Here is a 22,471-nt window from a genome sequence, read left to right as displayed (position 1 = left end):
TGTACCTTCCCACCTAGCTTTTAAATATGGGTTCTGGAGCTTCAACTCAGGTCCCCATGTTTGCACCACAAGCACCTTACCCGCTGAGCCGTCTCCCCAGCCCTGAATATGTGTGTGTAGTTGTCAGTTTGCAACCAAACTGCTAAAAATCGCAAAAGACTTTTATCACAGGGGTTCTGGTCTCAGAGAAATCAGTCTAGTGGCAGCAAAAAAAAAAAAAAAAGAGACTGACTTGAAGGTTTTATTTTTTTAGAAATGTATAATTCTTTTTATTTTTTGATTTCTTCTACCTTGTAAAAACAAATGTGATTTTTCTTACTGCTGCTGAGGACTATTCCTGACTTAGTCAGCTAGCCAGGGACAGAGTCCTAAGGACTGTCCTTGCCTCCAAGCAATTCTCTATGTGCTCTGATCTTTCTCTTCTGTCCGGATGAGCCAGGAGCCAGGTAGCCGATGACCCGTCTGATGACCTGTGCCAGCTTGGCCCTGGAACAGAGGGAAGGAGGTGACCTGGTGGTTTCACAAGACACACCCGTGTTGCTCAAGGGTCAAACTGGTTGTCGCCTGATTTTGCTCTCAGTGACTTCATTGTCTCTCATAGTGAAACTCACAAACCACAGAGGCAAATTTTGTGCACATAGCAGGAATAATGTAAATCCCTCTTCTTCTATTTGAACGTCAGTCGCAGGATTCCATGTGGAACCTGTTTTAATCAAGTCACGAATGGTGGGTGGGGACTAGGGGTTGGGATCAGTTGGGGCTTTTTAAAACTATTTTTTTAATGATAAAAAATTCTTGTGGTGATTGATTCTCTGGTTACAAAAGTAACTTTCCTGAGCTGTTATTTTTCTTCATTCACTCTTAATTGATTCTAAGATTGCCTTAGTGATAAGCAAGCCTAAATAGTTACTTATAAGGAGTTTTTTTTTTTCCTGACCCCATTTTTATGTGAGCTGATTTGATGAAAATAGGAATTCTTTCTGGTTGCCTGTAGATAAATTATTTATTCTAATGGAAAGAACTGTCAGACCACTATTTCAAAGACTAACGTTTGGGGGACTTTGAGTCAAATTTAATACAGCCACCCAAGGTTTAATGTGTTTCTTTTAAAATTTTATCATGTAACAAAATAACTAATAATATTAAAAAGCACTAAAATGAAGCCATAAAGTTCATGTCTTCAAAGGGAGGCATTCCAAATTTTATGTGAGTTTTCCACTTGCAAAGTTGCTGTTTAGGGAGGTTGAAATCAAGGCATAATGATATCTGAGTAGCATTTTGTTAAGACTCTGGCAGGCCTGCAAGTCTGCTCGCTGCTCAGCAGGGGGCAGTCTGGTGGAAGGCCTCAACATTATCTATCATCTATCTATCTATCTATCTATCTATCTATCTATCTATCTATCTATCATCTATCTATTTATCTATCTATCATCTGTCTGTCTATCTGCCTGTCTGTCTATCTATCTATCTATCTATCTATCTATCTATCTATCTATCTATTCTGTCTTTTATGTCATGAATCTCTCTTGATCCCATTCATTTTCCTGTCCCTTCGCATCTGCCCTCCACCCCTGCACACATACCCCAAAGAAAACAAACTTTAAGAGCGGGGGAAAAAAGGAAAATAATAAAATAAAATAAAACGGGAAAAATGTAAAAATATAATTATGGAAACTGCCGTGTGACACAGTGACTCACTGTAAACCCATATATCCTTACTTGCAAGAATTCACTGCAAAGAGTCATTGGTCTGGTTTGAGGTCTTTGGTTTCTGCTACCCTATCAATGCTGGGCACTAGCTTGGGCTCCTCCTGGATATTCTCTTGTTGCCCTGTGTTATGGAGATCCTGCAGCTTTGAGTCTGCCGGTCAGGTTCCTTCATGTGCTCTGGCAGATCATAGCTGGGTGAGTCAAGTCATATCCTTGGGTCTGGGTCTGGGCAGCTGTTAGGTTGGTCTGCCAAATATTAAATAGGACATCTCTCTCATGCTCACAACTTCGGGGCCTGTTCACCCAGACCTGCGCTATCTGGGTTGACGATCCTGCCCTTACGATCACAGGGCCAGTTCTCCCACCTGCCCCAGATATTGATGGGTGCAGGGGCAGTCAACTCTCCCCTGCCCTTGCTGCCCCAAGACAGATGGGTAATGAGGACAGCTCTTCCATGCTCACAATTTTGGGGCTGGCTCGCCTGCACTTGCACTAGCAAGCTTGAATCTGTTGTGCTTTCCTGGTGATTACCATAATGCTTTGAGGTGAGGCCTCTGGGGAAGTGAATAAAATAGAATATTGCAGTGTAGCCCCATTTAATCAGGTAGCTTTATAAGGACAGGGGAGAAAGCGAAAGACCCCAAAAGTCAAGGGGGTCTCACTTGGAGCCCTCTGCCCAAGAACCAGTCCACTGGATGCAAGAACAAGAGACAGTTTAATGAATATACACAGGTGCCTATGGATGCTACAGCAACCCAGTTACTGAGCATGCCAGGCTGAAGGCACATTATGTATTTATAGGGATTTAAGAGTTACATAAGAGGCTGCATAGCAACAAGCATTTCATTGGTTCTCAAATTGGCGGGCTTAGCTCACCCCGGGAATGGCCCCATGTCTATTCCCGAATTTCCCCGAAAAAAACACAAAGCTAGATAGAGAAGATAGAGAACCCTGCAGCAAGTTGACAGTTTCAATAGAATGCCGTGGGGGTGGGGTACTCCCTCTCCTCAGTCTAGTCAGCGAGTCTGCAACCCATAGACATCCTGTTTTAGCATCGGCTGGGGGGGGGGGCGACTTTCCTTCTATGGCCCAGCTAAATTTCGCAGAGTCATTAACTGAGCCTGGGGGCTTTTTTCTATGGCTCAGTTAAGTTTTTCACCAGAGTTTAACATAGTATGTGGACATGGGGGTCTTTCAAGTATGGGGGGGCCTTCAAAAGCACACCCCCCACCCCAGCACACACACTCTTTCTCCCATCATTATGTGGTATAGCTTCCTGGGCTTGGCCAGAGCCTGTACCATGTTGTTTATACCCTGCATGTACTTCCAGAACTATGAGCCCAAATACATGCATTTTCTGTAATTTATTATTATTATTATTATTATTATTATTATTATTATTATTATTATTATTACTATTATTAATATTTGTGATACTGGGTATTGGGTCCAGGTCCTCATGTATGCTAGGTGTGTGCTCCACCACTGAGCTACATCCTCAGCCAAGATCTCTTCTTTATAATCAATCAGCCTACCTCTGGTTTGTTTAATTATGGTAGTGAAGGTTGACCAATACTCCTTTCTCACCAGCATGACCTTGGGCATCCATGTTCTGTCTTCCAGGAGCCCATGTTTCAGTGAGTGTAGGGTTGGGGAGGGTGAAGGTACAAAGAAGATGGTGCAGACAGTAGAAGCATGTCCTTCCTGAGATCCTGGAGAGGCATCTTAGTCTCAAGGGTAAGGGCAATAAATCAGGGAAATGGGTTCTTTCCACAGGAACTTAGAGAGACAATCAGCCTAGGACAGGAAGGGAGGGAGGGTCCTCCTGAGTCAGGACACGTGCCCAGAGCGTTGAAGCATAAGAGCTTCCCAGAAATGCCCTGAAGTTGGGGTGCAGATCAAGGGCAGGGGTTTGGGTTGGGGGCCCTGGAGGAAGGCTTGTTTCCCTTCAGCAGAACAAACAGCTGTTTTCTGCTCCACTGTTTGCTTTTAAAGAATGTTTTATGGTTCCTTCTCTGATCTGGACCCGCTTGCATAGCATACTAAATGGAATTCTATCAGTCTTGCTGCTGTGTTAAATGCTTCCATTTCTTTTTTTTTTCCTGTGCAAAGTTCCATTAGCTTACTGGATTCAAGATTGCGTGTCTGAAATGAAATGCACCAAAGAGATTTATGGCAAGTTCATTCGTTGCCTCTTTCTTAGTTCCCCTTTTATAGTTGAGAGTTCATCTTGCTATGTCTCTAAACACACGTTCTTGTGAAGTATGGTATTCACAGAAGAGAATTTGGGGAGTTGATGTACAAAATGCTTGCACGGTAAAAATATAATTCCAAACAATAAATAGAAGTTGTTGGTGGTGAACCTGTTTAATCCCAGCACTTGGGAGGCAGAGGCAGGCAGATCTCTGTGAGCTCGTGGCCAGCCTGGTCTACAGGATGGGTTCGAGGACAGCCAGGACTGTTTCACAGAGAAACCCTGTCTTAAAAAACAAAACAACAACAATAACAACAAAATAGGAGTTGTTTTCTGAGATTCATGTTTAAAAATCAAGGGAACTTTTAAATGTATGTCATCTACTCTCTTTTAAAAGGTTAATATTAGATGCAAGATTAATCAACATAGGGTAAAAAAGTCCTCTGAAGCCATCATTATTCCTTTCAGGTTGTGATCTAAAATGTTTGTGCTATCCATTGCAAATTGATTTACTTTCCCCATGGTGTCAAGGTCTCACAACTCCGCTTTGTCATTCCTATTTGGTAATGCATATGCATATATCAGAATTCATAAAATTCCAATCTTTTAGCATTCTCGATTAACCATTTTGTTGAGGATGGACAAGCATGAAGAAAAAGGGAAACATTTATTTAGTATGATTTTTGATGTGCACAGACTGGGCAGGTGTTAAAGGACTCAGTGACTTAATGGTGATGCAGAAACGGCAGTTTCTCTATATTCCAAGGCTCACTGTTGCAGGTTGTAAGATGCCCGGGGAGGGGAATGTGACATTTTCCTGGCTTGGATCTCCCCTCCCCTCATTGCTTACATCCCATTCTAGAATCCCATTGGTAAACATCCACTCAACAAAAGGCTGTGTCCTGGTTCTTGAGGATCGGAGCATGTGATGTAGTGTTCTGTGGCTTCTTTCTGTCATTTACACATTTGTTATAATAGCACGTAATAACGGTGGCTAACATGGATCACAACAGGTACTCTCTAAAACAACTTTATGGGTTTTATTCTTTTTCTTTATGGCCCTAAGTGATTGCCAGATGAAGATGCTGAGCATGAGAGAGGTTCAAGGCGTAGTCCAGAAATGTCACAACGAAGCCCATTATTATGTACAATTAATGTATGCTAATGAGATATTTTCAGAAGGAACCATGTACTCAAGGACACGCAGCCAGCGAGTGTGACCTTGAGCTTTGAGCACAGGGATTGAACCTTGAGCCTGGGTCCTCAATCACTGTCTTCCTCATGTTTTCTGCAGCCAGCGGTGGCTCTTTGTTGCTCTCTTGATGACTGTTTGCAAATCCTGTCAATGGGCACATTCTCCCCAGACTCTCACTTCACACTCATGTTTGCTCAGCCGAGTTTAGCTGCCCACACCTGTGTCTCTCTGTCAACACCCCAGCCTCAGAGAGGACTGCCCTGGTTCTCAGTCCCAGGCAGGATGACCAGGAATTGACCTCCCATCAGGGGCTCCTCTAGCTGTCCACGGAGATGACTGACTTGGTTTCCATTCTTCCTGGGCTGTGCTCTTGCCTTCACTCTTTGCTCTTCTACCTTCCCAGCTGCTGGTCTTTCATGTTTTCGTGGTACTCAGTACTGTGGTATTCCGTAACTCAGCTGGGTGACACTACGTGGTGCTTTGCTGTGAGAAGTCAAACACTGTGTTCGCTCCATCTCAGGCCAGTGGGCTTTCACAAGACTCTGTTTTTCCTGCTACAGCAAATGATATTGTTGTTTGCATTATTGCTCGTGGTTCCTTCACTAGGACCCACTTTAAACCTTTGCATTATCTCGCCTGTATGACTGGAATTGGCTCAGGCTGGCACCACTATCTAAACAGGATCCACGTTTGGTAATGGTTAGATCTCAGCTGTCACTTATGTTCACTGGGGTGTTCTCCTGAGTAGAGGGGTATTGCAAAAAGGAGCAGTAGGCTGCGTTCTGGCCAGGATCCCGGCTACCCGGCTAGTTTACACCTGAAATAATTACACAGAAACTGTATTCTTTTAAACACTGCCTGGCCCATTATCTCCAACCTCTTATTGGCTAACTCTAACGTCTTGATTAACCCGTATCTAATAATCTGTAAGCCACCACGAGGTCGTGGCTTACCGGGAGGATTCTAACTCATGTCCATCTTCGGCAGGAGAAGCATGGTGTCTGCCTCACTTCTCTTCTTCCCAGCATTCTGTTCTGTCTACGTCACCTACCTGTGTTCTTACCTATCAGGCCAAGTAGTTTCTTTATTAATTAACCAATGAAAGCAACACGTAGAAAGAAGACCTTCCTACATCAGAGGGGATCAAGCTAAGGTATTCTGACATTCATGCGTATATGCTGTTCTGGTGAGAAAGCCTTAATATTGCCCTGGTTTTAGGGGTGTCGCCAGCAGCGAGACGCAGGTGCATGGGTTTCTGCAGGTCCGTGAAATGAAGACTCAGAGACACGTAGAGAATGAACTTAGCCTTAACAGCCACAGGGTCCTCAACCTAGGTGAACTGAAACACTTGCCCTTAACCTTCAGTATTTTTATTTTCCCTATGTTTGTTTATACTTTAGCCAGTAGATTTCCATATCTCAAAACAACCTGGACGAAGAAGCTTCAATGCAAAAATGCAATGCCAAATGCAAATACCTGCTTCATGAGGTACCATGGTTTTCTGGGTTGCTTTTAACCAATTTTGCATAGGCTTTGTATCCATGGGAAACTCTCAGACAAAGACAACAAAAGGTATCTGTAACACAAAGGATGGATTAGGGTTGTTTGCTAACTCTGGAGCAAGGCCAAGTATAGCCCAGAAAGGGTTATGGTTAGCTGTGGCTGGGTGTGGGGTGATGTGGTGTGTGTGTGTGTGTGTGTGTGTGTGTGTGTGTGTGTGTGTGTGTGTGTTTGCTATCTCTAGCACCAGGTCGACAGGAATTTCTGTGACATAGGGGAACATCTGGCTATCTGAACCCTTCCAGACAGCACACAGTACTTCTTTCACATAATCACATAAGATTAGGTCCCCAAAACAAATGGAACTGACACCTTGATTTGAGGTATCTCAAAGTTTTAAACAGAGAAATACTTTTTCTCTGCAAGAAATATTTTTTTCCAAGGACCCTGTACATCTCTGAGGTCATCCCACATTTGGTCTGAAAATCTGGGAGATCTGATCTGAGAAGACAGCTCCCAAAATCCATCAAATGCTTCTGTCCAAAGAGCAAGGTGTCTTCATTCGTCAAATGCAGTTACTGGGCAGGGAGATGATTCAGCATTAAGTCATTTACCTGCAAGCCTGACAACCTGAGTTCTAGTCCAGGGACTCATGGTAGAATGGGAGAAAAGACTCTAACCTCTACACACATCCCTGTGACATGCATGTGTGTGCATGCATACATACCATGCATGTGTGCACACACACACACAATGCAATAAAACAATTTAAAAGCACTCATTTTAAAAAGATGTAGTTATGAGTGTTATTGGGACAAAGGGTTATAAACTATCTTGTTCTTAACGGATTTTAGAAAATTTGAAGAATCACAAAAGCTCACAGCCCAACTTTAAATGAATCTAAAGGGTGTTTTCAAACTCTAAGGAGATGTAACACATGCTAAGATATAGCAGGAAAGCAAGCTGAGCACCTTTGCCACCACAGTGTGTGGCAGACCCCTGTGCATTGGTGACAGCCTTGTTACTCAGCTTTGCAAACTTCTCTCCGTCTACTTCCAGAATTGTGGCCCGAGACAGCAAATTATGTTTTTTAAAACTTGTTCTTATTTATTATGTATACAGTGTTCTGCCTACATATATGCCTGCACACCAGAAGAGGGCACCAGGTCCCATAATAGATGGTTGTGAGCCACCATGTGGTTGCACGCAATTGAATTCAGGACCACTGGAAGATCAGCCAGTGCCCTTAACCTTTGTGCCATCTCTCTAGCCCCCTCAAAATTATGTGTTGATAGAATTATGTTTTCAGAATCACCAACTGTACATGGCCTTCCGTGGAGGGCAGTCAAAGTGAATGTGCGATCAGGCTAGGACTGTCAGCCTTGTGGTCATCGTCACCAACAGTTCATCTGTCCCTTAAGGGTGTGGGAATGGACAGAAGTAACCCACAAAGCAATTCCGTCCTCATTATTTCTCTTATGAAATATGTGTTTAAAACGTACTTATATGTGTACCTGTGTGTATGTGCATGTGAGTGCAAATGGCTATAAAGGTCAAAGAGGATCCTGGACCCCCTGGAGCTGAAATTTCAGGCAGTTGGGACGCACATGCTCCGCAGGGAGCCGGACTGCAGGGATTGCATAGAAAGCATTTGTCCAGACAGTGACTGAGAAATGAGCTAAAAGCAGCTACGGAGCTGGGCAGTGGTGGTGCACAACACCTTTAATCCAAGCACTCAGGAGGCAGCGGTTGGTGGACCTCTGAATTCGAGGCCAGCCTGGTCTACAGAGAAAGTTCCAGAACGGCCAGGGCTACACAGAGAAACCCTGTTTTGTGGGAGGGGGAAGCAGCTACAGGAAAGAAGATCATTATCCCTTTGAATTACATAAACAATCAGGCATTTTCTCCTTCACTAATGGCTGTGTTCTTTACGTGGCAGCAGTAAGAATGTGATGGTTTTACTTCTATGGTTCATGAGACATCCCAAGACCGACAAGTACAATTGACAGGGGAAAATAATAGCAGAGATTTAATCCGCTTACATCTGCGAACATGCATATGTCCCATTGTATACATACACACGATATACAGATGCACATATGCATGCACATGCATACATACATGCACACATGTATATATGCACACAATAACGCGCATTTATCACAGAGCTTAAAATCCACTTGGAAAGGCAATGCTATAGCTTCTACTTAAATTACACAATCATTTGTGTTTCTATTAAAATTTGCTCAACTCTAGTGTTCTGATTTTTCGGTACTCACAGGGAGGCACCTACATGAGCAAACACAATGGCTCCTTTTGCTCTCCTTTCAATTTCAGGGTCAACCAGGACCACTGGGGCCACAGGGACCAATAGGGCCCCTGGGACCCCCAGGACCCATTGGGATTCCAGGAGAGAAAGGACTGAGAGGTGTCAGTGGCCTGCCTGGAGCAGCAGGAGAGAAAGGAGACAAGGTGAGTCAGTTAAGCGTCTCTTCCGTCCCCAACGCTCAGGAGCTGTTTCCTGAAAACTCTGAGGACAATCTTATTAGTATTTAAAAGAAAACTTCTCAGGATAGGCGAACTTCAAATCTCTGCAGCTTTTTAAAGGAGGAGAATAGACAGGAGAAAGGAAAAATACCCATGCAGTCTAAGCTAGCATGGAGGCATAGAGGCCTGGAACATGGAGGTGAGCTACATGACAGACGACAGGCACACGACAGGCAGGAGAACTTCCGAAAAAAAGGGTAAGAAAGCCTAAAACACTGGGAAAGCCCGGATTGTGAGGATAAACCTGCATAGAGAAGAGAAATCCAGACAGCCGAATTCATGATCTTCTGAATAATTTAAGACAGCGGGCAGCTTTGAGAAGCTACGTGCCTATAGCCTGCTGCACCATGGATGGGGATTTGGGAAGGAAAAGTATATGATCTCATTAAAGGACAGATGGTTCCATCCTTTATAACGCTTAGGCTCAGGATTACTGCATGGCTGCACCTGGTCAAAAACTAAGACTACCACAGGACTCCGTGGTAACCAGTCTTTTTCTCAGTCTCTCTCCCAAGGAGCAAGCCCTTCTAGAACATTTCTCCCATCTGTAAATGTGAGCACAGAGGACTGGCATTGTTCATCTGCTTTCCGAACTTCCCAAACAAAGTATTATGTGTGCCAAGCGGAACCTTTAATTTCTCAGTCAACAGCATGTCTTAGCTATCCTCCTATGTTAATTTCCTTAGTCCACATTTATTTCTTGAAAAATACCAAAGGATATACCATCCCATCTGTAAAACCATAACATATTTCGTGTTGATGAAAATGTGAAATGCTTTTGTAACTCAGTGTAGTGCCAGGGTAGGGACACAACCCCATCAATGCTGTTGTTCACTTTAAGAGTCTGTTGTCCTGGATAGGATTCTGAGGGCTGGAGCTTCACAGCATGCTGAATATTCAGTTTGGGTTGGTTCTGCCGAGTTGCCTTCTCAGGTCCACATAACCAAGTGTGAAGGGATGCTTCTTAAACGTTGAGGCCTGGACCAATCAGCCTAAAAACAAGTGACAATGACTGCTAAGGGGTTTTGATTTGGGGCCATCAACTGTTCAGTTTCAAATAACCGTATTTGCCGATCTAACAATCTACTAATTTTTACATCTCTGTTTCATATTTTGAAATAGGGTCCAACTGGTGTCCCTGGATTTCCAGGTTTGGATGGCGTACCAGTGAGTGTCCCCACATTTTCTCATTGTTTTAAGAAAGGAATAAAAGCAGACGCTAGGAGCTTTAAAGTGAAGCAGAGTGAGGTGTCAGTGCTTGGGAGACTGAGGCAGGAGGATGACGAGCTTGAGACAATTCTGGTCTACATAATAAGAATCTTAAGAGGGGAAAAAAGGGGAAGAGGGAAACGACAGAATCCCTGAAAAATACATTTTCAAAATACATGTGCGCTTAGTTCTTTAAAGGCTGCTTACTCTTCAATTGTGCAGTGATTCTCAAACTAAAACATTTTACACAAAGAACAAAGTCTTCAAAGACGTTAAAAAAACAAGTCCAGAATAGATGCTAGATATCTACCGTCATGCTCAGTGCTCTGGAATGAAATGTGTGTCCATCACAGAAACCTCATCTTCTGGTACAAGTGGTGCTGAGAGTCATGCAATACAGAAGCCTGGGAGAAGAAGAAAGTGGGGCTTGGGGAACTTCACAATGCAGTCTCGGGATTTCAGGGAAGGTTTTCTCCTAAGCTGGAGAGAAACTCAAGCTAAATCAACTTGCCATGGCCATAGTACATTTCTAAATTGTGATTTCACGATCTAGCTCTTTTAGGGAGCCTCACAAAGTGGAATGAGTTAACAAGTGTGCCCTAAGTTCTGTAGTTTGGGGTCCGTGTTTCATAGCCTTTGTGTTAGGTTTCCTTGCAGAAATATTTTGCTCACAGTTTTGTCCTCTGCAGGGTCACCCAGGACCTCCGGGACCCAGAGGCAAACCTGGCGTGGATGGCTTCAGTGGCTCAAGAGGTGATCCGGGATTTCCAGGAGAAAGAGGAGCGCCTGGCCCAGTAGGGCCCCCTGTAAGACACCATTAGCACAATCTCGAGGGATCTAAGAAAAGACTATCCTGGGAACGGCTTGGCGGACTAGGGAAGTGGAGTCAATGCAGTTTTGCCTGTGGCATGGTGAACTAAACTGGGTGATTGCGGAGGGGGATGGCAGAACCAGACTACATCTGGGCGTCATAGGCTGTGGAGGTAAACTAGATTTTCTTTCCCATGCGGTAAGAAGACCCTAGTGGCTTTAAGACGGGTTGTGATCTAACTGGTTTTATTAAGGTCTTTCTAGTTCCTGTACAGAGACTGGATAGTTTAAAAAGAAGGGGGCAGTTTACCAAAACTTCCACTCCCACCATTCAGGGTAAATTTGTCTTTAAATACAGTTTCAGCAAGGGACACTCTTGTATTCTCACCACGCACCTCCCTGCCTCTCTCATAATTTGGCCTGGGATAAAATGCATTATATGAACTCCTCGAAGAACTATTAAAAATTGAGAAAAATATTTAATAAATAAATATATGCCTTCTCTTAAGAAAATGTTGGCTTCCTCTGTGTGGCGGCCTTTCAGCCTTTTCGCTTTGCCATTTAGATAGCTCTTCCCAAATCCTCCCAGAAGGCTTAGCGGCACTGCCAGAGCCATCCATTTCCCCTTTGTTCATCTCGCCTGTGCTCTGGACTGAAGAGCTGGTCTGACCACAGAACTCGGGAGGAATTCCAGGCTGGCACCTCTCTTGAATATCACATAAAAATCATTTTGGGTGCTAAGGTTCTCAGTCAAGCGCTCCGCTCTAGTCTCAGCCTTTTGACGGTCCAGCGCAGTGAGATGAACGTATACATCCCCAGCTCTTCCAATGGGACCAGACCTCATTCTACTGAATCAGGCGTTTCAGAGAGCAGGGGCTCTCGGTGGTAGCTTTTCCACAGTAAACAGTACTGACCACAGTGTTGGAATGTCACAACAGTCCCTTTGTCTCTGTTTTACAGAGAGCTTGATACTATGAAGAAGGCAGACACTCTGTGTGACAAGTCAATGCGTATAAGATGTTCTAAGTTGTTATATAGGAAAATTAGAACGAAATTCGTTGAGCTGTTTATCTACCTTTAAAAATGCTCTAAATAGCTGGCCACCGTGGCGCAGGCCTTTAATCCCAGCCCTTGGGAGGTTAAGGAAGGCAAATCTCTGAGATTCTGATAAACCACAGTTACATTGTGGCGCCTTGTCTCAAAAACCAGCCAGCCCACCAACCAACCAACTAACCAACCAAATAAACAAACAAAACTCTCTAGGCAAACTAGCTGCTTCACGAAGTCTGTTAATTTGAAAGACAGCCTTACAAAGTTGTGTAAGATCAATTTTGAATATAAATAGTGAAAGGAGTCAAGTAAATGTTCTTAAAAATTATTTCTGGATCAAAAATTAAATTCCAAAGTTATTTATGTTTAAGAATGCTTCCTTGCATTATATTATGAGAAGAATGCAGTCTTTCTGCCTCGTGATTAGCAACTAAAACTATCCATTAGTGGGGCGTCTTATTTGGGACTGCCTTTGCAGATCCTAACTGAAGGCCTGAGAGACCTGTATGCAAACCAGTAAGATCAGGGAGATGATAAATCCACCCCAGGTAGATGACTACAATGCTGTTTTAAATTGGTGAGTAGTATTTATATAGAAAAGAAAACAGTGGATCAGCAATCCACTTTTTCCTAACGAATCTTTCCTTTTCAGGGTCAGCCTGGGGAAAATGGAGAAAAAGGAAGATCGGTGTTCATTTCCGGTGGCATTAAAGGTATTCAGGTGAGTGTTATAACCGTCATCATGGGTTTGTCAAAGTCTTTTTCCCAATTGGAAATGCATGGGCAGAGATTTCTTTCAAAGTTTTATTGGATGTACTGATTTTTTTTTTTTTGGTCATTAACCTGACAGAACAAGATGGCTCAGTTCCTCTTGTATGAAAGCATTGACCTTTGTCTCTATGGCTGTAGATTTCCTTGCCACTTACACATTCAGAATTATAAGGACATATTTATTTGGGGTTCCCCAGGCTCATCGCTACTATTATTTGGGCCAGGTAGTCACTGGTGAGGACTGACCTGAGAATCGCAGGGCACTGAGAACCTTAAGGAGTTTCTTGGGGGGCTGGGCAGGGCAGTCCAGGGTATCTTTGAATTAGCTGGATTTTATAGCCTGTTTCTGGGGCAAGCTCGGGGATTGGTGGGATTTTGTGCTCAGGGATCGGTGGGATTCTGCAGTCTGACTCTGGAGTAAGCTCAGGATTCGTGGGATTTAAAACCCTGGTCCTGGGATTAAGTTAGGGTCAGGGTGTTTTTCCTTGGCCCCTTTTACCCTACACTGACTCTACCAACCTTGTTCTGGCCTCCAGTAGGTAGACAGGAGAATAAATGAAGGAAAGCAGCTCTATGGAGGCCTTCCGTGATTGTTTTCTCAACACTAACAAATGAATTTGCTGCCTATCTTGAATAGTGCAGATCGTTCTTGCTCCACTTGTCTTTCTGGGTCATCCATGTCCTAGAAAACAGCCCTCCTCTTGTAAAACAGTATGATGTTGTCATTGCAGGGAGACCGCGGGGACCCAGGACTGCCCGGCTTGCCAGTAAGTCTCCCGAGAAGACCATGGGCATCTGTCTTCTCTTCAGATAGCTCTATAGATGTTAAGTTCAACATGACCAACCACAAAAAGTGTGGGACCTACCTAGAATAAAAATGTGATCTCTTATCAAAATTAAAAATTTCATAGTATGGACACGGGGGTGTTAAGTCCTGTTTACCCACTGGGAAGCACTGCTGAACCTCAGAAAGCTGCCTTTTATCCCTACTCCCCGTTGTCTGGTCATGATCATTTAGTACTGTTAGGCATTTATTGGCTTTTAGAAAATTAACTTTTAGAAACACACACATACACACACACACACACACACACACACACAGCCTCTACATAAATACAGCGATTGGAATTTTATTCCACAGAAGTGGAATAAAGATTTCTGCCTGATAAATTAGTGACTGTTTATTGCTATATTGCCCACTTTCATCTCCCCGTAGTTTGTAACTCAATGATCACATTAGCCTTTGAGTTTGTCAGTGTTTGCAAGATTGAAACCGAAAGCAGTTTTACTTCCCAGCGGTTATTCACAGACTCGCATTTCCAGGCCGGTTCCCTAACTGATGTGAACTGTAGAGCAGGGCACTGCTCTCTCCAGCCTTCTGGGGCTGCTTGGCCATCCCTGCCATCTGCCAGAGTGTAAGTCATGATGCTGGCAACTCGCATGAGACAGGAAATTGTTTATGATCCTGAGCTGGGGACAGTGTTTCTATTCACTTTGGTCCTCTAGGCCACATTTCAAGAGTATTTTTTAAAGTACACATACATTACATAGATCTAATTTACATGGGAAGTTGAAAAAGACAAGATCTCCTGAGTAAATTGGGAGCATGAGGACCTTGCAGGGAGGGCTGAAGGGGAGGGGAGAGGAAGGGAGGGGAGCAGAGAAAAATGTAGAGCTCAATAAAGTCAATTTTAAAAAGTACAAATACATTAATATTTAATAAAAATCAATTTAGAAAGTACAAATACATTAATATTTAAATATGGGGCAAGAGAGATGGCTCAGTGGTTATAGAGCACTGGCTGCTCTTGCAGAGGACCTGATCTCAGTTCCTAGCACCCACCTGGAATCTCATGACTGTCTCTAATCCTAGGTCTAGGGCAATGATTCTCAACCTGTGGGTCTTGACCTATTTGGAGGTAGCATATCAGATCTCCTGCATATCAGAGACTTACATCATGATCCACAACAGTAGCAAAATTACAGTTATAAAGCAGCAATGAAAATAATTTTATGGTGGGGGTCATCACAACATGAGGAACTGCATTAAAGGGTCACAGCATTAGCAAGGTTGAGAACCATGGCCCTAGGGGATTCCTGTTCTGGCCTCTGCAGGCACATAGGTAAATATTCATGGGCATAAACTAAAAAAGACTTTAAATATGAATGTTCCCCAAGACTGATAGGATGAGACATCTTGATATGTATAAAGCTGAATTGGAGTTAGAAAGAACTAATGAAGTTCTTTTGTTTGTGGCTTTAATTATTACAAGTTTTGGTTTGTACGACGCTGATTGTTCTCTTGAGCTGAATGGAAGCCTACAGGAGAGTGTGCCACCCTTGGAAGGCTGCTCCCACCTCTGCTGAAGATGCACTCACTGAGTGTATGCGGGGGGGACTGAGTGCTTTGCAGGTTTATACCTGCTTGAGCTTACATGCCTTCCTGTGTGCGAGAGATAATTGTGGTTTATACAGTACATGTGCTGATCTCTCTCTCTCTAGGGATCAAGGGGTGCCCAAGGATCAGCAGGGCCCATGGGGTATGCTGGTGCACCAGGGCCTGCAGTAAGTACAACTCTGTCCATGCTGTCCTCTGTAGCACTGAGAACAAAGCTGCATTCTTGAGTCAGGCTAATGACCCACACTTATTGGCAGGAATTTATCTTGGTGCGTAGGTCTCCCATCAGAAGTCACTCCCTACACAGAAAAAGAGTCCATCCTTGTTTAAAAGTCCACTGTGTGTGTGTCTTTTTTTCTTTCTTTTTTCTATTTTTCTCCTTATTCTAGGAGATTACGTGATTATCATCCTCATAAGAATGAGAATGGCTTGAGCAAATTTAAAATCAGATGTGTTTCCTAGTTGAAACTTGGGTGATCAAGGAAGACATTCTGATGACTATGATTGCTAATAATTTTTTTCCCATTGATTTAGGGACCTGTAGGTCACCCTGGGAGCCCTGGGTTGAAGGTAAGTTCTGGATCAAATCCATCATCAGAACCTGGCCTCAGTGCGATGACTGGTCACTGACGCCCGTCTCAATCACTTCCTCCCCTTTTGAAGAAGCCTTAATGATCTGCACAGCTAGAAGACTTAATCGCTTTTAATTGTCTTTTTAAAACTAAAAAGCAATTAGATTTCTCTTTTTTTTTCTTTCAGGGAAATCGTGCTGTGGGAATAAAGGGGCAAAGGGGAGACCCGGTAAGGATCCCTCGTGTGGAAGAGCAAATGATAAGATGTTTTCTCTAGTAACAGAGGCTGTTGTGACCGCCTGTGCTCAGTGTGGCCTCATTGTTTAACTTCATAGCTCAGAGCTCCTCCTTGCTGACTTAGTTTACCCTTAGCTGTGAACATAACACCCTGAGCTCTGATAAAACATAATTCCGGTGCTAGGAAGTGACTTCATGAGTAGGGTACTCTAGGGAAGCGATTTAAGGTGGTGGCTTCTCTGGATTTACCTCGAATGCCCGGCGGGGGATGGGTGCTCTTGACGAAGAGAACACAGGAGAAGCAGCTCTTAGGCATCTACTCCACAGCAGGGAGGTTAGCAGGGTAAAGTTAACATAGCAGGACCTACCTGTTCCCTGTTGACATGGATGGAGTTCCAGGTTAGTTAAGTCACAGTACGGGTGGTTAAAAAGAGTCAGAGATATATGTGAAGTTCTTATGATGAAAGAAATGCCAATCATATTCTAGTGACCATAAAGGTGAGGTCATAGAACTAGGAAGTCAAGTTTGCGATGGTAGCAATGTTGAACATGATGATGCATGCCTTCAATTCCAGCCCATGGGAAGGTGCACCTTCTCTCTCTCTCTCTCTCTCTCTCTCTCTCTCTCTCTCTCTCTCTCTCTCACACACACACACACACACACACACACACACACACAAACACAAACACACACACCCCTCTCTGGGAAAAGTTGGGTAAGGTGTACATACATGTAATCCCAGCATTGGGAAGGTGGAGATAGGAGGGGTAAAATTCAGGATCAGTTTTTGACTGCATGACAAGTTTGAGATCAATTGGGCTACATGAAACATTTTCTAAAAATAAAAATAAAAAATAAAAACTGAATCCCCACCCTTCATGTTTGTTACTAAGTATTGCTGAGTCGTGTGATTGTGGATCTTTTATGCTTTATTCTTCAGACTTTTCTGTCTACGTTTGACTATTTGATAATTTTTATGATGAAAAAATAGTGGCATGGTGTAGTCTTGAAGGTGCTCTGTATAGGTCTTTTTCGTTTTTGGTTATGTGTAGGTCTTTGTTAGTCTGTATAGGTCGTGTTTGGACAATGAGGATGAGAGCGGTTATTATTATCAGTACGCATTGCTCACACATGTGCCGTCCAGGTGCTTGTCCAGTCCTCTATTTACAAAACGTATGTAGCAGTCAATACATCACCACTGTTAGCTAACAGGATATAAGAAAGATAGAAAAAAACTTACAATATCTCTAACTCCTGAGCTCTTTGGTATTTCAACACTGTTAGCTAACACGATATTAAAAAAAACAAACAAGCAAAACCTTACACTCTCCCTAACTTGCAAGTTCGTTGGTACCCTCTCGGGTCTGCAAAGAGCCTGGATCCCTTTATTTACACTGTTTTCAGTAAACTTGAAGTGGTACCCTTCATGAAGAAATACCGCCTATCAGAAATATGGGCATGCTATGCAGTCCGTGTTAATCTCAAATTTGTGATCCTCCTAACTCAGTCTCTTATCTGCTGAGATTTTTGTTATTATAAGATACATAGTATTTAGTTTGCTTATACTTTTAGGGCTGCATTTAACAAGACACTGTTCACATGCATGTGAACAAACATGTGTATATATGTGCACCCATTGTGTGCACGCCATACATAAACACTACAAAGCACTACACCAAACATCTTCAGTAGATTTTCTCTAGATAGTAACATTATAGACCATGTTCATTTTTAGTTTTAGAATTCGTGATAAGCCATATTTCCATATGAAATGATAAATAAAATTTTATACCACACAATACATCTTCCATGGCTTTTTTTTTTAAATCTAAGGCTCACAGGATTGGAAAAATTATATTATTCCTGGGTGAAAGTTTTCTTTGCTTCAAAATATAAGACAGTTAAAGTGAAATTCCTATTTTCTCGATGTTTTTAAAGGGTGAAGTTGGCCAGCATGGTCCTCCTGGGCCCACGCTGTTTGTAGAGCCACCTGATCTGAACCTCTATAAAGGAGAAAAGGTAAGCCCCACTTACCTCCTAGGTCACCTTGTGAAGCTTGGATGGGAATCCTTTTGGGCACAGGCCCAGGGCTGGGCTACCGGGCTCCATCAAACGAATCTCAAAGCTGCCTCACTTGGCCGGTGCTCTCATCAGTCCGGTTAGTCTGGGTTGAGTGCTGAGGCTCAGAGCCTTCCAGTGTTCTCAGGTTCACTCAGCCGCCGAACCACAGACTGGACATGGGCTGAGCTAAGTACCCCAGATCGCACTACCCCGAGTCTTGTTCCGAAGTGCAGACAGCAAAGGTCATAGGGGGATCTAGTTGCCTTTCCAGGTTCGGTGATGGGCTTTATGGTTTGATAGCTGAAAAGCTAACACATGCATAGGGCTGGATACGTGGACTTTGGGAAAATATTGATTCATCTGTCCGTGGGTAATTGATCCATCTGTGCAACACGGGTTTTACCAATGCCAGATGCATGGTCTGTAGTTGTTTTTAAGTTATGCCCAAAGTCTTCTACCTTACCCAAACAAGCCAGTCCTCCCAATAACTATATCCCCAACCTTGGACCTGCAGGCTGAGTCCATAGCTCTCCTCCACGCCCTCTGTGCTTCTCACACTCGTCCAAATAAAATCAGGGATAAAAATGCACTTAGGTCTGAGTTGATAATTTGATTACTTACCTTGAAAAAAAGAAAGCCTAATGAGAAACAGGTCGTTAAAAAAAAATGATTTATGAAATGTATGGAACTCAGTGAATACTATGTAATCATAATATATCCATCATACTTTTTAGGGTATAAAAGGAATTCCTGGAATGATTGGCCCTCCGGGACCTCCAGGACGCAAGGTAATTTAAATTCCTTTCATTTAATTCCTTTCATTTATTTATGTGAGATAATATTTTCAGCTGATTTTTCTGTGTGGTTTTCTCATCATTTTAACTGCTAGCATTTCCTACTGGAAATTCTCCTTGTCTTACTATAATCTTATAAACCCCCACTGTAAAGGAGGTGCTCTCTCTTCAAGCTGTTGCCAGTGTTTTTGTTTTTTGTTTCTCGTTTTGTTGTTGCTTTTGAAATTAAGAAAGTGTTGTTGACTGAAACCTTCTAATGCTGTCATCTTTTAAAGGGAGAGCCTGGTATCGGAACCAAAGGAGAGAAAGGTATCCCTGGGTTCCCAGGACCCCGGGTAAGGATCCTTAGTCCTAAGCCTCAGTGAGATTGAAAACATTGTTCTTCCATACACTCATGAGGCTATGCCTGTATAGCCATGAACTCAAACATGAAAACTATCCCACACACAGTAATGCATTTTGCCCAAGAATTAGGGTGCCCCCTTCCATGTATGCCATTTTGATACAACAGGCATGCACAAGACTGGACCACTGGGGACAGGGGACAGGTCTGTGGCTGCTCCTGTGGGCTCAGCTTTAGGGTGATAGGCACCTGTGCTGGTTAGTGTAAATGCATTTTGTATACTAAGGTGTCTAGGTATGGGGGCCTCTCAGGAAAGCGCTCTGCCAGCTCCTAGGTGCTCTCTCACATTAGTCAGTAATGTACGCCCCACGGAGCCACTGTGGAGACCAGTTTCCGGTAGGCTCGCATCACCCCAGCGCTGCTACTGATTGGTCCGTTCTTGACTTTTGTGTCATTTTTCTTGCTGAAGTTGCACAGAGTAACTCTTCATCTCCATGCAAATGAATGTACTGTAGATTATTATGCTAAATGATTTAAATTGGAACGGTGGAAAGAGCAAACGCACACACATCCTCCTAATTAAACACGGGTAATAATGTGAATTTTCCGAATAAGACTAAATAAAGGTCAAGGAGAATGCCACATGGCATAAGCACATAGAATCCATGTTATGCTTACTTCACTTTATTCTGCTGCATATCGTTGCATAGCAAGACTAAATAGCAATACAGCAAGGCTGACAAAGATAAAGATAAAAGCATCATGCCTTATGTTTGAGTTCTGCTTGTTGATTTTCTGTAATTATTAGGGCGAGCCTGGTTCCCATGGATCTCCAGGTTTTCCAGGATTCAAGGCAAGTGTGCATCCTAGTAGAGATGAAGAATTGTGTTTAATTTGTACTGTTGTGTGTGCCCAGCAGAGGGAAGAATTGTGTGTAAGTTGTAGCGTTGTGTGTGCCCAGCAGCAGAGGTGAAGAACTGTGTTTAAGCTGGACTATTGTATGTGAGCACTGACAGAAATTGGATGGATTTTCTTTGCTTTTGTTTAGGTCTTAAATTTATTTTAAATTTATTTATTTTATGTGTGTGTGTGCACATGCGCATGTATAATTCTGCATGCATGGAGCTCAGAGATCAGTTTGAGGAAGTCTGTTCTCTTCTCCCACTGTATGGGTTCTAGAGATTGAACCTCAGGCTTTGTGGAAAGAACCCAACTCACTGACACATTTCACCCTCAATCACGTATTTGTGTTTGTTTTAGTTTTTTTAAAAGGATTTATTTTATTTTGGCTATATATTTAAATTATGTATATTTATATTTTATAGAATATGTTATATTTTACATTTATATAATTTATCTAGATATGTATTTATATAATTTTAAATTATATCATCCATTTATTAAATTAAGCATCCATTTATATAATTTAAAAATATACACAGTTATATGTACACGTGAGTGAAGGTGCCCACAGAGTCTGGAGGACATCAGAATTTATGAGCCACCAGACATGGGTGCTAGGAACCCAACCCCAGTCCTCTACAGGAATAATATATACTCTGTCATCACACCATCTTTTCAACCCTCTTTTTGAGTTTCTGCAACAGGGTTTCATGTAGTTCAGACTGGCCTTGAACTTACTACCTAACTATGTAACTGAGGCTGGTCTTGAACCCCTGATCCATTTATCCAATTGCCTCTCCCTCTTAAGGGCTACACACCTGGCTCAGATACCTGCATTTTGTGAATTATACAATGGGTCTCAACCTGTGGTTGTAATGTCTTTGGCAAACCTCTGTCTCTAAAAATATTTACATTATAATTCATAGCAGTAGCTAAATGAGAATTATGAAGTAGCAATGAAAATAATGGTATGGTTGGGGGTGGTCACCACAGCATGAGGAACTGTGTTAAAGCATTGCAGCATTAGGAAGGTTGAGAACCGTTGAATTACAGGATTGTGTTGTTGGTTTTGAAAACTGAGTTACAAAACTGACCCGATCCCAGAGTGGTGAAGACTGCCCAGAGTTTCTGTGAGTATCCGCTGCTTACATTAGGCGGGAGTGAGGTGATCCCAGCTCTGCTCAACCGGCTGTTTGAGTGTGTCTCTGGTCATTCGTAGGGAGAACAAGGAGCGGCTGGAGATCCTGGACTGTCTGGCTTTCCTGGTGCAAAGGTAAAAATGTGAACCCATGGCAGAGAAACTTTTAGGCCATTCTGCTATCAATTGAAGGTTTTAGAATATTTCGCATAATCAAGCAGTGTAACTTTTGAAAAAACAGGTGTAATCTTATAAATGCTATTTTCAGGCAGGCTATGTATTATGTATACGTAGTTTATTTTCATACCATTGCCTTATTAACGAGTACACGAAGCACAGTTATGTTTATATTTGAGAAGCAATTTTTTTGAAAGTGAATAGTAACAAGAGCTTTAGTACTCTCAGGAGATCATCAGCTTTTGTGGCACTGGGGAGCTTTTCCCTTTGTTTTGTAACCTCTTTTGTAACAATATCCAGGGCTTGTTCAGGGGAAGCCTGGGACTCTGGAGGTGGGGGTCGCGATTAAGGGGGAGACAATATTTTGCCTTTATCCTGAAACACTGTTTCAGGTCTTGCTAGGTGACTGAAATGTTTATGCTCGAATGCCCCATTAGATACCAATGTTCAAAATCTTCCTAAGAAACTTGGTGTCTTACATGATGTTTAATTTATGGGCACACAGTGGGAATTTTGGTAGAGCTCCTGCTTTTTCTTTTGTCATATGTTTGTCCGTTCATTGTTTTCTCCTGAGTGTAGGTGAGAGGCCAGGTTCCTGTTAGTTCTTCTGGAATACCTTGACCAACTCTCTTCTCTAGCCAGCTGATTGTTTTTACTTCTTTGATATATGTGCCTGTGACCTTCTAACCTTTTGCTTAATGCTAGGAAGTATTAATGTTATTTCGAAGAAAAGTAAATGAATGAATGATTTTAGGGGGATCCCGGAGATCGCGGGGACCCAGGACCACCGGGTGCTTTGTTAACTCCCCCTCCTCCACTCAAAGGTTTGTGTTCACTTTAATTCTTCCATAACTTATACAG

The 22,471-nt window shown here is 42.8% G+C and overlaps 1 protein-coding gene across 2 annotated transcripts in view; it reads left to right on the top strand.

The window, feature by feature from the left end:
* Positions 1-22,471, top strand: part of Col4a4 (collagen type IV alpha 4 chain) — a 120,131-nt gene that overhangs the window by 32,783 nt on the left and 64,877 nt on the right. For both annotated transcript variants that reach the window (XM_087904817.1, XM_087904814.1), the window contains 14 exons: positions 8,937-9,071; positions 10,269-10,313; positions 11,045-11,161; positions 12,868-12,936; positions 13,718-13,753; positions 15,489-15,551; positions 15,919-15,954; positions 16,144-16,185; positions 18,133-18,213; positions 18,990-19,043; positions 19,325-19,384; positions 20,201-20,245; positions 21,515-21,568; positions 22,365-22,434. In XM_087904817.1, the coding sequence (XP_087760943.1) occupies positions 8,937-9,071; positions 10,269-10,313; positions 11,045-11,161; positions 12,868-12,936; positions 13,718-13,753; positions 15,489-15,551; positions 15,919-15,954; positions 16,144-16,185; positions 18,133-18,213; positions 18,990-19,043; positions 19,325-19,384; positions 20,201-20,245; positions 21,515-21,568; positions 22,365-22,434 (907 nt within the window). The remainder of the gene's footprint in view (positions 1-8,936; positions 9,072-10,268; positions 10,314-11,044; positions 11,162-12,867; positions 12,937-13,717; positions 13,754-15,488; positions 15,552-15,918; positions 15,955-16,143; positions 16,186-18,132; positions 18,214-18,989; positions 19,044-19,324; positions 19,385-20,200; positions 20,246-21,514; positions 21,569-22,364; positions 22,435-22,471) is intronic.

Source organism: Myodes glareolus, chromosome 1 (genome assembly GCF_982192425.1).
Source record: "Myodes glareolus chromosome 1, mMyoGla1.1, whole genome shotgun sequence".
NCBI lineage: Eukaryota > Metazoa > Chordata > Mammalia > Rodentia > Cricetidae > Myodes > Myodes glareolus.
Note: the sequence above shows the minus strand (reverse complement) of the source record. Positions and strands in the feature narration are given on the sequence as shown.